The following is a 13,044-nucleotide window of genomic DNA, read 5'->3' as shown; positions in this document are numbered from 1 at the left end:
TGGAGTATTGAGGTATTTGGAGATGCTGTGCTCCAAGGCTGGAGTTTGCGTGGTTGTGTCATTTTCACAGTTTCCATGATTAAGTGTGGAATGCAGTTCCACCCCCTCTTTTGTCTTTTCCTTTATGCACTTCTTTCTTTTCCCTTTATGTGAACAGTACATACATAGACAGCAAGCCAGACGGATAGATAGATAGATAGATAGATAGATAGATAGATAGATAGATAGATAGATAGATAGATAGATAGATAGATAGATAGATAGATAGATAGATAGATAGATAGATAGATAGATAGATAGATAGATAGATAGATAGATAGATAGAGATAGATAGATAGATAGATGCCTGTAAACAGAAAGACAGACATGCAGACAGATAGAGAGAGAGACAGACATATTCAGATAGTCAGATAGAAGGATATATACAGACAGATAGACAGACAGACATATAGATAGATAGATAGTCAGTCAGTCAGACAGACAGACAAACAGAAAGATAGTCAGTCAGTCAGACAGACAGACAGACCGACCGACCAACAGACGATAGATAGATAGATAGATAGATAGATAGATAGATAGATAGATAGATAGATAGATAGATAGATAGATAGATAGATAGATAGATAGATAGATAGATAGATAGATAGATAGATAGATACCTGTATAGAAAGGCAGATAGATGGACAGACAGACAAACAGAAAGATAGTCAGACAGTCAGACAGACAGGCAGATAGATAGACAGACAGACAAACAAACAGAAAGATAGTCAGTCAGACAGACAGGCAGATAGATAGATAGACAGACAAACAAACAGAAAGATAGTCAGTCAGACAGACAGACAGACAGGTAGACAGACAGACAGACAGACATTCAGATAGATAGATAGATAGATGGATAGATGGATAGATAGATAGATAGATAGATAGATAGATAGATAGATAGATAGATAGATAGATAGATAGATAGATAGATAGATAGATAGATAGATCAGAAAGACAGACATGCAGACAGATAGAGAGAGAGACAGACTAAGTAACTCATGAGTAAACGCAGAGCATCAGGTAATCTTGGGCACATGAGCAAACAGAGCTTGTCTGACTGACAGCTGGTCACAAGTTTCTCCACGCCCTGGGCGGTGCCAGTTTAAGTTCAATGACAGATGACTATGTAGTGTGATAAACTCTGGACACACACATGTCCTCAGCGATGCATAGCAATCAGAAAGAGCATTTGTACAAAATTCTTGTCATTGGTGATTTGGGAGTAGGGAAGACCAGCATCATCAAACGCTATGTGCATCAGGTGTACTCCGCAAACTACAGAGCGACTATCGGGGTGGATTTTGCGCTCAAAGTTCTCAACTGGGACTCAGAGACGGTCCGGCTGCAGCTGTGGGATATCGCAGGTAAGAGAATGTATCTAACTTCACAGCAGTGTGTCAAAGAGACAAAAAGAATGAGAATGAAGGAAGGAAGTGTCTTATTTTTATTTACCCTACCTCACGTGATGGAGTTTATTCAGTTAAACGTCCTTACTTACTAACCATATTCCGCCAAAATGAAACGTGAGAGGTTAGCCTGTCTTTAGTTTAACTGTCTGTAAATAAATAAATGCATATATTTTAAATATGTTATTGAGCTTTTTTTCTTTGTAATATTATTATTTAGCAAAGCATATAGGCCTATTTAAACTAACGTATTGTTTAATGTTTTATAGTCTAGCCACCAAATATAGGCCAATAGTTTTATCGTAAATAAATTAGTTATTTTGGCTGTTTTGTGTGCTTAGCCGTGGAACACTGGTAGAGCAGATCAATTTCAATATCAGATTAGTCCATTAAGGCTTAACGACGTTAAATGTAATGTTAGTTGATCTTATTCTGCAGTAAAATACGTAGGCTATCCAACCCAAACCAAGTCTCTTAAATGTGTATCGTTGTCCACGTCACGTGTCAGGCACGCGCAGCTTAAAGAACTCGTTTTCCGCGTGGCCGCATGGAAAGGTCTCATGTGAGATAAAGCACGCGGATGACATTGTGGGGAAATTTATGTAGCAAACGGGTTAGTGTAGCTACTTCCAGGAGCTTACTGTTGAGAAATTAGATGATAAACTGTCATACTGTACATAGAGTCATAAACTCCGCATGGGCTTCATAAACTCCTCAATGCTGCCCTAGCTGGAAGTCATCTGACATACAATTTAATGAAGTAAAACATGCTGAGTGAGTTCATTTTTCTTGCCAGTGACTAATAGTTTTCTCTTAACGCACGCACAAGTTGTCAAGGTGACCATAACAATTGTATCTAATTTAAGTCTGACGTTTTCTAATGCAAATGATTTCATAAACGAACTTGATTGATGATTTACATTATCCATTATTCATAATTCGTTGTTGTTGTATAATACCTGTGTAATATCTCAAAATCCCGTATGGATTATCAAAACCAATACAGCATCTCGTGTTTCGTGGTCCATCTAGTGTGAAGCAGACTGCTGTCAAACTCATGGAGATCAACATGCACCTCCTGATTCTAATTTGGAATAAATAGCAGAACTAACTGAGGGAAACAGCTGTCCAAGCGAATGTTGTGTAATGTTGGCAGCCCAGAAGAGTGGCTGCATTCAGAGTCAAACAAGAGAAAGGCACACAGATGGAATGTGCCATTAGCTGGAAAAATCAGCTGTAATGAGCATATTCAACTGAATACGAAGAACAAGAATGTTTGCTGTGGATACTGCTCAGAACGATACACATTGCTGGACATTACACAATGATTTGTATAGACTCGTGTTTTTGTCCAGTAGATTCATTATAATAAATGTAATCATGCCAAATGTATCTTGGCACAGGCTTTTTCTTAGAATTTGAGTGTCTGACATGAGCTGCTAAAATATCGTACTGTGTCTGTCTATGCAATTTATTTATATAACACTAGTGTAGTGTTCAAACGTATGGGGTCAGTACGATTTTTTTTTCAGCAAGGATGCATTAAATCGATCAAAAGTGTCGGTAAAGACATTACAAAACAGCACGTCAAAAAACAGTGTATCAAACTACTGTACACACTTTCAAAGGGATCAGAAAAAATTACAAATAAAGAGAGATAAAACAAGAGGAGAAACAAATAATAAAAAATATAAATGCTGTTCTCTCTATTCATCAAAGAATCCTGAAAACGCCACCTCAAGGTCTCCAAAATATTTCTTGAGCATCAAATTAGAATGAGTTTTTAAAGATCAAATATCACCAAAGACTGGAGTAATGATGCTGAAAATTCAGCTTTGCATCACAGGAATAAAAGTAGAAATTTATTCAAATATAATTATGTATTTTTGATGAATGGACCTTGCTTGGTGAGACTTCTTTCATAAACAATACAAAAAAAAAAAAAATCTTACCAACCCAAAACATTTGAACGGGAATATATATATACTGTGCTGCATTTGGCTTGTTGTGTTGTGCCTTTCCCAATTGTTTTGTACCTTTTTTTTCTCTCCCACTCCATCTGCACTGGAAGGTCAGGAGAGGTTCGGGAACATGACTCGGGTTTATTACCGGGAGGCCATGGGGGCATTCATTGTTTTTGATGTTACCAGACCCACCACATTTGAGGCAGTCTCCAAATGGAAGGAGGATCTGGACTCAAAATTGATACTTTCAAATGGCCAGAGTGTCGCCACAGTGCTCCTGGCCAATAAGTGCGACCAAAATAGAGACTTTCTGACTAACAATGGCCTGAAGATGGACCAGTACTGCAAGGAGAATGGATTTGTGGGCTGGTTTGAGACGTCTGCTAAGGTAAGACTAAGATATAACATTTGCTGTGCTTTTGGATGGAGCAACAGTAATGACTGAGAATGTTTATGTTCACAATTATTAAGAATATACCGAACCATGGTATATGCCTTACTCACGGCAGCGCCATCTTTGATTTTTAATGAGAATGAAAGCGAGGCTGTGAGGGATAGACGTGGATCTCTTCAATGGGCTGTACTGTTATTTAATGTGTTTTCGGATTGTTCTGCTCATGAAACACCTGAAAAATATCTTTGCAAGAAATGTCAGTTGACAAAAAACTCCCGACAATGTAAGCTGTGGAAAATTGTAAGTAATCTAGCCGCTTTATTCAGCTTTTTACAGCGGATGCCATTGGAAACACGGTAAGTCTATCCCTCATAGCCTCACTTTTATACCTGTCATGGCGCTGCTCTGAATAGGTCTATAGTGAGGGTTTTAGATTCTAATACCATACCACAAATTTATATATGCCAGCTGCCACAGTACTATATTCACTAAGTCTATTCATGGATGGGATTTAAACTATCAAAAGAGACGTTTTTGGACACGGCATGGTATTCTTTGGAGTACCATGTAAATACTCTGTTACCACCACTTATACCGCAACAGTTCTAGTTTGGAAAGTCATTGGTTAAATTTGTTTTCACTGATTCAACATTAGTCTTAGGCCCTGTTTACACGAGAACGTTCACGGGTGAAAACGTAAAAATATTTTATCGGATGTGCCTTTCGTTTACACGGTGACGGCATTTTTGGGGCTTAAAAACGCAAAAAAGTGAAACCACCCTCCAGAGTGGAAATCTTAAAAAAACGCTCCACCGCCGTGTTTCCTGTGTAAAGTGTAAAAACGCAAAAGTCTGCTTGATAGTGAAGGTTGTATGCAAGCGCACAGACTTGGTGTTGAGGTGTGGCAGTGCTCCACATTGCCACCTAGCCGCCTGGAGTGCATACTACATTGAATTTCACACATTTTTGCGTCACCATATGCACGCAGAACGCTCGTCTAAACGCAGAATAAAAAGTGATAACGCAACGCCACTTTTGCGTATACTCTTCAGAATCGTTTCCATGTAAACATAGCCTTAGAAATTATTTGTCCTTTTGCTGTGAATATTTGCTGGTGTATTTATCACCAACAATTAATTCAATCAAATTGTGAATGTGTGTGGAGGATTACCAACAAAGAGAGTTTGCCATGTGATGGCTGCCTGAAAATTTAGTCCTAACCCAATCAAAAAGTTAGGGAAATGATTGGTAAATAACACTAATGTAGAAGCACCTAAACCTAATTGTAATCCTAAACTTGACAAACTGTAAACTTGTCCCTCAAATCTGATTGGTTGATAAATTGCCGAAATCACCTTCACAATTACGGGACCCCCTTTATGTAGGCGACAATAAAATAGCTTTTTTCGCCTACTGACAGCATACTAACAAATATATTTTGATAGAACTTGTATTGTCAGAACCTTTTGCGCTTAATTAAAGCTTCTGATTGAAGCTTATTAATATTTGCACACTAATTACAGCTGCCACTCGCATGCAGAGCAGTTGCCGAGGAAAACGGGAGAATGGACTTTTGGTACACCGAGGCCATCTCATTAAATCCCAATGAAATGATTCAAAGGCATATATTTATTTATTTATTTCATTTATTTTAGAACCTCTATCCATTCATTCTTAATGAAGAGTCCTGTCAGTCTTAAATTAATCTCCAGCTATGAGCATTTTCATGGGTTTTAATCATTCATTAGTGTTCCCAGGTCACGTTCAATGGGAGATGAGATCAAACACAGACTTCTTCTGAACATTTGAAAGTCCAAAAAAAAAAGTTTCATGTATGTTCTTTCTCTCTCTTCAAATTTAAGGAAAACCTCAACATTAACGATGCTGCCAACTTCCTAGTTAAACACATCATAGCCAGTGAGAACGATATCCTGAAATCAGTAGTTCCAGATACCATCTCTCCTCAGCTCAACTCTGGTAAAGAAATGGCCTGTTCTGGATGTTTCAAACCTTGAGAGGAGATGGCAGCAATGTATGGCAGCCGACCATCAAAAAGTCGCAACCAGCAGAAAGATCCGTTCGTTAGTTACACCAGTCTACAGAATTAAATTAAAGACATTTTGAGCTTGCACAGAATGAACACAGAGTAAATGTATTCATGTTTGAAGCTGCACCTTATGTTTTTGTGAGTGAATTAAGTGAGTCTTTTTGTGTTGTTGTATATCTGGAGTTCTGGACTAGCGTGCCTGACTGCACAACGTGAGACTTCTCTCTGTCAGACACAGACATATGGCCGATTATGCTTTTAGAAGTTTTTTAATCTGTATGTAATATAGGTTCTGGTGGACTGGGGCTGTCAAATGAAAATGTACAACATCAAGATATTTTCAGAACTGGTTTGCATCTGCATTTCAGCTATATTCCTGACTAAACTCACTAACATTTCTAAAGATCTCATAAAGTTGCACTAAGATCATTTTTATTCTCTCTTTACGTTTAAGCAGGACATACTGTACCACAGGGCTTGTTCTTTTTCTTTCTTTCACTTTTTTTGTGTAAAGGGGTCATGAACTGGCTTTTTCAATTTTATTATATTATTGTCTGAGGTCAACTTATGACGTTCGCTTGGTTTTTGCATTCAAAAACTTCAAAATGAATAAGTAATAGGCTATTTTGTACCCTATTTTTGAGCCTAGCTGAAAAACGCTCGTTTTTTTATGGGCGTCTCGCACTGAAGACTTGGAAGTAAACGCCCACTGCTGTGAGTGGATAACAGTTTTGCATATTATAATGAGTTTCAACTCAGTCGTCGATGCACTCGGGGGAAATTGTTTTGAAAACGTCCAATGTTGTAAAATGGCAACCGGAATGATTCGGTTATTCGGAATCATTCGTAATGATTCGGCTATTGCTCGATCCGGTTTGTCATCATGGGGTAGCATCTATGTTATTTAGCTATGCGTGTAATGCGTGAATCGGTGGGCGGGGCTAATCTGGCCGCGTTGAAGTAGGCGTCAATCTTATTCTGCGGGGGTTGTGTTTTATCCTCTTTGACGTCATAGTTCCCCACTTTGAAAAATGAGTCGTTTGATGAGCCTGGTGTCAATAAAAGCTTTTATTGGACTAACCAAGAGTTTTTTTAGTTCTGAAATTTAAGGATATTCCGCTTAGATGTCAAAAGCTCAAGGAAAATTTGATTTCTCAGTTAATCACCCCTTTAAATAAACAAGTATGATTTAGTTATGTCACAAGGCGTTATTTGTGAGCGACATTCTCACTATAGAAAGCATTTGATTGGACAAATATCTGTGTTGTGCAGGATGAGTCATCAATATTTTGCTTTGGATTTCTCATCAGAGACAACTGCTCATTTCAAAAGCTAAAGCTAATCTTAGTTAAAGAAAAAAGAAAATGCAACCTATTTTCTAAACGCATGGCATTCTGCTCTTAGTGAATTGTTAGTGATTCATCCATGTGTACTTATAAAAAAAAAATTGACCATGTGAATTTTAGTAAAATGTCATATTATGACCTTCTACGACAGACTTTTTTTTGGTGATGAATGCCAGACTTTTTCAATCATTTACCCTGTTTAAACTCCTTTCTTACAATTCAGATCTGCCTCCATCTAATCAACAACCAATGGACCTTTCTTTTTCTTTTTAAATATTCCGTTAGACTTGGAAAATATACATCACAATACAGAACAAAAAGATCTGTTGCTTCTTCTGTTTTATTTCAACTTTAGGAGTTTTAGGAGTTCACCACAAAGGTGAAAAATTGTTATGGTTTTGATTTATGTGGGGTGTTTAGACCAGTTCACTATGAAATATATTCTGTAGTATGCTTATTTTACCATCTTTTTTATATTTATTGGCACTTAGTGGACTGGCATGCTAAGATAAATACAATTTTATGGGATTTTTATCATTTCAATTCATGGGATGTGAACTTGCATTCTGATGCTTGCATGTCTAGAGTGTTTATAATCAGAATAAATGTCTATTAAAGGTTTGCAGAGAGAGGACATTTCAAACTGTATCTCTAAAAAGAGAGCTGCCAACCACTTTCCTCTTCCACTCCAACTCCTAACACCCTAGCCCTTCTTATCTACTGCCATCCTTCCATTTCATCCCCCCTTCAGTCCTATTCCACTCACTGCATCTCTCAGTGATTCAGTCTATGACTCATTGACATTATATAAATCTCCCATGATTCCCTATATCACCATGTGCTTTATTTAAATCCTTTAATGTGTGTATTGATCCACAGCCTTATCCATCTGCACCTGCTGCAAACAGAGTTTTTATTCTCAGATAGTATTTATCTATGTGGGAGGTGTTGTATGATTGTATTGGATCATTAAATAAGTGTTCGTGAACCATTTTGTCGAGACATTGTCAGTTGTTTCGGTAAGACTTTACTTGAAGGGGTGTGCATGAGACTGACATGACAGACACCTTCATAATCATGACATGAGGTATGTCTTGAATATGAAGTAGGGTTTATGCATGTTTATGACAACTGTCATTAAGTGTCTTTCGCTCAATAATGACATTTTGAATGCAATCTCTTTGTTATGGCATCTTGTTATAAACCATTACATCATAACCTGCCAATGTCTTTGTCATGACAACTTGAGAAAATGAAGTTAAACTGTCATGTGGTTGGTTTTAACATTGACTGTCATGAGGGCATTATAACTGTCATGAATATTTTTCGTGACCTCAACTACAGTGATACTAATTGAATTTGTCATTAAAAAGTTATAATGGCTTCATGACAGCCAATGTCAAAACCAACCACCTGATAGTTTAATGTAATGTTAACCAATAAAGCTAGGTGGTTTCTTATTTTTGATAATTAATGTCATGTTTAGGTTGTGTTGTCTTAATAATGTCAAGTTGTCATGACAAAGACACTGACAGGTTATGATGTATTGGTTTATGTCAAGGTGTCATAAAGATATCTCAAATAATGTCATATTTGCATTCAAAATGTCATAACTGAGCGAATGACACTTAATGACAGTTGTCATAAATGTCATGATTATGAAGGTGTCATGTTAGTCTTATGCACACCCCTTCAAGTAAAGTGTTACCATTGTTTCAAAGTATGAAGAATTACTCTATGCTATGTCACAGATTTGCTTGAAAAAAAATGTGTGGTATAATGTCTACATTTAAAGCTGTAGAGTGAAATAAATCTCTTGTTTTGTTGACTGGATTTTCATTCTTACAGGATTAGCATTATTAACATAAAAGTTATTATCACCAATTATATTTAAGTGCATGTATAACAACACAAACGTGATCTCTCAGGTGCAATGGGCTGTGGGAAGTCTAGACAAATTACAGCCTTGTAGTTCTTTTCCCACCTATACCCAACTCTTGTGTTATCACCATGACAACTACATGGCGTTTTTTTTGCGTCCGAGCCTCTGCAGGCTATAGTTTTGTGCTTTGATTCTTCATAGAGCATGAGAAAATGATTCATACCAGGTTCCTGGAAATACAAAAACCCACAATTGAGAGAATTCACTCAGAACACAGATTCAATCGATAATGTGCCTAGCACTCAGTTTTTCTATAGTTCAAAAATTTGGTTAGAATTAGGATTCTAGCGAGTGTTGAGTTCATTCATTTGCCATGCAAGCAAGATGCTCATGGGTGAGGACACCAGTCCTCTGAGAACCTTTGTGTCCTCTTAATGGACCACATGACTGCATTGCTTTTATCACAGGAATTAGATTTTGACAGTTTCTGGAAAATGCACAGGCTTTCTTATAGTCACATGAGTGCCATTACTCAGCAAATAAGAGTATAAGAAAGAAGAGAGATAGAGAGTGAGGTGAAATTAGGTACTATTATCCTCATGGACTCTTCAAACTAGCCTGATATATTGTAAACGTAATTTTTAATTTCCAAGCTGACGAGTTATTTGCTATCTGTTAGTCACAATTCTAAAAGTTTTGTCGAACTCCTAAAAAAATGTATTCTGGAACATCACCTTGACTGTCTGCCGTCATTAATTAAAAATATAATAAAGTAAGTGAGTTCTAGATTTAGTGATCCGAATTCACTGGCCATAACATGCAAAAGTGTCAAATTATTCTTAGATTATGTACTTACATTTTGTTTACTTGAACAAGAACACAAAACTTTCCTATACTTTTAACTCGAACCAACAAGCACAACAGGTGAGTTGGATGTTAGGTGGGGATTTTGATACTGTTTTAATCCATTCACCCAAAAAATTCATTTGTTTACTGATTTGTTCCATTCACTGATCAATATGCGGCAATCACAGTTTTTGAAGGCCACAGGGAGTTGGGGAACGATCCCGTGGAGGCCGAGGAGGAGACAAGGTTTCTCTGGCTGCCCTTGAGTCTGAGCAGAACTTTGACTGTCAGGACAGGAGGATGATTAGGTCTCGCTGGATACAGACAAGAAATAATCTGCCTATATTTTTTCAAGCAAGGAAGATCATGTCACTTTGCATGTCACCTTAATCAAACAAACTTGATTCAGGTCATCAGCTCATTAGTAGAGATGGATGTGGCTGAGAAAGCAGACGTGCTAAATATGCAGTGCTGGGTGGGGCTCCAAGAACATGGTTGGGAACCCCAGGCTTAAAGTCACCTGTTATACCCTCTGCGTTCTCCCTCAGGATTGGCATCTATCGGAGGATTTGCCCCATGCATTCTGCTACAGTCCACCCGGGCACAGACAATTTCTCCGTCTCCGTCAACTGGATTGCCTACAAGTTAAGTCCCTAGAACCACGCAAATCTGCAAGATGTGCAGAAGCGGTGTTGTCTTTGCTGTGTCGTCAGAACATAAATATGTTCGTAGTTCTCCTGGAAGTAGTTCCAGCAGGGCAAACATGTTAGTCGGAATGATAAATATGACAGTGGTGTTGTATATAAGCAGGCAAGGGAGTACTTGCTCTCTTCCCCTGCTACAATTGGCATGGACAGTCTTGATATGGGGCAGACCTGCGGTCCCGCCTGGAGTGGCGTTTGCACCCTTGAATAGTGGTGAAGATCTGGGATCTGTTTTCGGCAGGGCCGATGTGAATCTTTTTGCACCTGCAGAAAACCGCACCGTTTTCTTGATTATGGACAGGAGTGCCCCGCTGGGGGTGGATTCCCTGTCTCATGTATAGCCCAGGACTCTGTTGTATGCTTTCCCACCGGGGGAACTGATACAGCCTACCCTGGAAAGGGTACAGGGGGACAAGTCTGCCACTGATTTTGGTGGCTTCCTTCTGGGCAGCAAAGATATGGTACGCAAGCATCATGACATTGCGGTTAAGGACAACGTGGTGTCTTTCCCTTTGCAGGGACCTGCTGTCCCAGGCAGGAGGCAAATTCTGCACCCTCTGCCTGAACAGTGGTTTCTAGGGGCCTACCTGTTGAGAAGGTGAATCGGATTGTAGCTACAATATGGAGCACTTGTATTTTGAAGTGCGTTGTGTTGAAGTAGTGTGTATTTGAAGCTTGGGGCAGGCGAAGATCTATGTTGCCGTATCAGTGCCCGATTGAGGGGATACTATGGGAAGGTCACTCCCATTCAAATCTGGAAGTTTATTGGATGGCCGTTTCAGCTTGTCATGAGGGCATTAATGGTGCTGCGCTAATGAGCGTGAGCCTTTCAAAGTATACTCCTTTGGTTGTGCGAGGGGAAAGTGCATGTGGACTTTGTGCTCAAGTCACTCGGAAATTGTACATGCACCTTCCGTGAGGACACAAAAACCGGGCTGAAGTATACTTTTGGGCTTGTTATAAAATGAATGGTGCCGTCATGACCTGATGGTGGGTCTAGGCTTTGTGTGAACCTTTGTTCGAGCCTTTAGAATCGTTGAATCTAAGGATGCTGACGTTGTTACTGGCATTAGCGAAGCGCATTTGTGTTCTTCATGCACTGTTGGTGCATCCAGTTTGCGTTTGGTGGGGTTACATCCAAACTGGGCACATATACCTAAAGTTAGGTCGGGAGTGTGCTCACATTCAAACTGCTTCCCCTGTAAATTCTCTGGCTCAAAGAAAGACAGGATACTTTATTTGTGCCCCGTGCAAGCTGTACGCAGGTACATTGAGCAGATGCAGGCTGTGCACTCATCTGACAAGCTTTTTGTCATCTTTTCCAACTCGGCCAGTGGGAAGCCGTCTTTCAAGTTTGATTCTAGAGAACTATGTCTATAGCACATAAGGCGTTGCCTGCAGGGGTGCGTGCGAACTCTATTAGAGCATAGAAAGTTATGAGCATGGTTTAAGATTTTCGTGCAGCTGCCAGTTGGGCTTCCGGTTTACAGACTAGATGTCACTGTGGCAACGGTAGCTCAGGCCGAGCTCCCTTGAAAAGGGGTATGTGGTTATGCTGGTCCTTTCTTATGAATCTTCTTAAGAAGATTCTATTAAAGAAATCCCCATCTTCTAAATAGGTAATTGTAATAATGATGGAACAATTTAAGTCATGGCAACATTAAAAAAGAATAGTTCACCCATCATTTACTCACCCTCAAGTTATTCCAAACATGTATGAATTTCTTTCTTCTGCTGAACATGAAAAAAACAAAACGGTTTTTTTGAAGAATGTCAGTGACCAAACTGAGTTGATGAACCCCATTGACTTGGCATTTTTGACTTGGTATTTTCCCCATCCATGCTATGGAAGTCAATGGGGCCTTGGGCCAGTTTGGTTGCCCATATTCTTCAAAACATCTTCCAGTTTGGTTGCCCATTAGTCAATGGGGCCTTGGGCCAGTTTGGTTGACCATATTCTTACATCTTAGCAGAGGAAAGAAATTTGTGAGGGTGAATAAATGATGACAGAATATTCATTTTTGGGTGAACTATCCCTTTATCTTTATGTCCATTCAAGGCATTTAGGCTACTTAAAATAATTAAGTAGCCATACAAAAAACCCCTGCATTTTCAACAGCAGAATATATAAGCATGCTAAAATAATTTATGCGCAGGAACTAGCTTTGGAGGCAGACTGCTCGTAATAAGTCTCGAATTTCATCGAGTGAGCGAGAGAGAACGAGTGAATATGACGGAGAGAGTGAGGGTGTTACTCCTCTCTAACTGTGACGGATACCAGCTGCATCAGGAGCAAATTCCTCCTCAGCCCTTCATCAAAAAAGATCTGATTAAAACAGTCTTATTAATTTGCTGAAACATCCCCCTTTGTAATTTTCGGCAACTCTTGCAGATACGCAGAGATAAAGATGTA

At 39.0% G+C, this 13,044-nt stretch overlaps 1 protein-coding gene across 1 annotated transcript; it reads left to right on the top strand.

Moving 5' to 3' along the window:
• Positions 1 to 149: 149 nt before the first annotated feature.
• rab38b (RAB38b, member of RAS oncogene family) lies at positions 150 to 9,027 on the top strand. Its single transcript, XM_039667545.2, has 3 exons — positions 150 to 1,406; positions 3,520 to 3,800; positions 5,669 to 9,027. The coding sequence occupies exons 1-3, from the start codon at positions 1,196 to 1,198 to the stop codon at positions 5,819 to 5,821; spliced, it is 645 nt and encodes a 214-aa protein (XP_039523479.1). The 5' UTR covers positions 150 to 1,195; the 3' UTR covers positions 5,822 to 9,027.
• Positions 9,028 to 13,044: the final 4,017 nt, after the last annotated feature.

Source organism: Pimephales promelas, chromosome 23, assembly GCF_988280905.1.
Source record: "Pimephales promelas chromosome 23, fPimPro1.hap1.1, whole genome shotgun sequence".
Classification (NCBI taxonomy): domain Eukaryota; kingdom Metazoa; phylum Chordata; class Actinopteri; order Cypriniformes; family Leuciscidae; genus Pimephales; species Pimephales promelas.
Note: the sequence above shows the minus strand (reverse complement) of the source record. Positions and strands in the feature narration are given on the sequence as shown.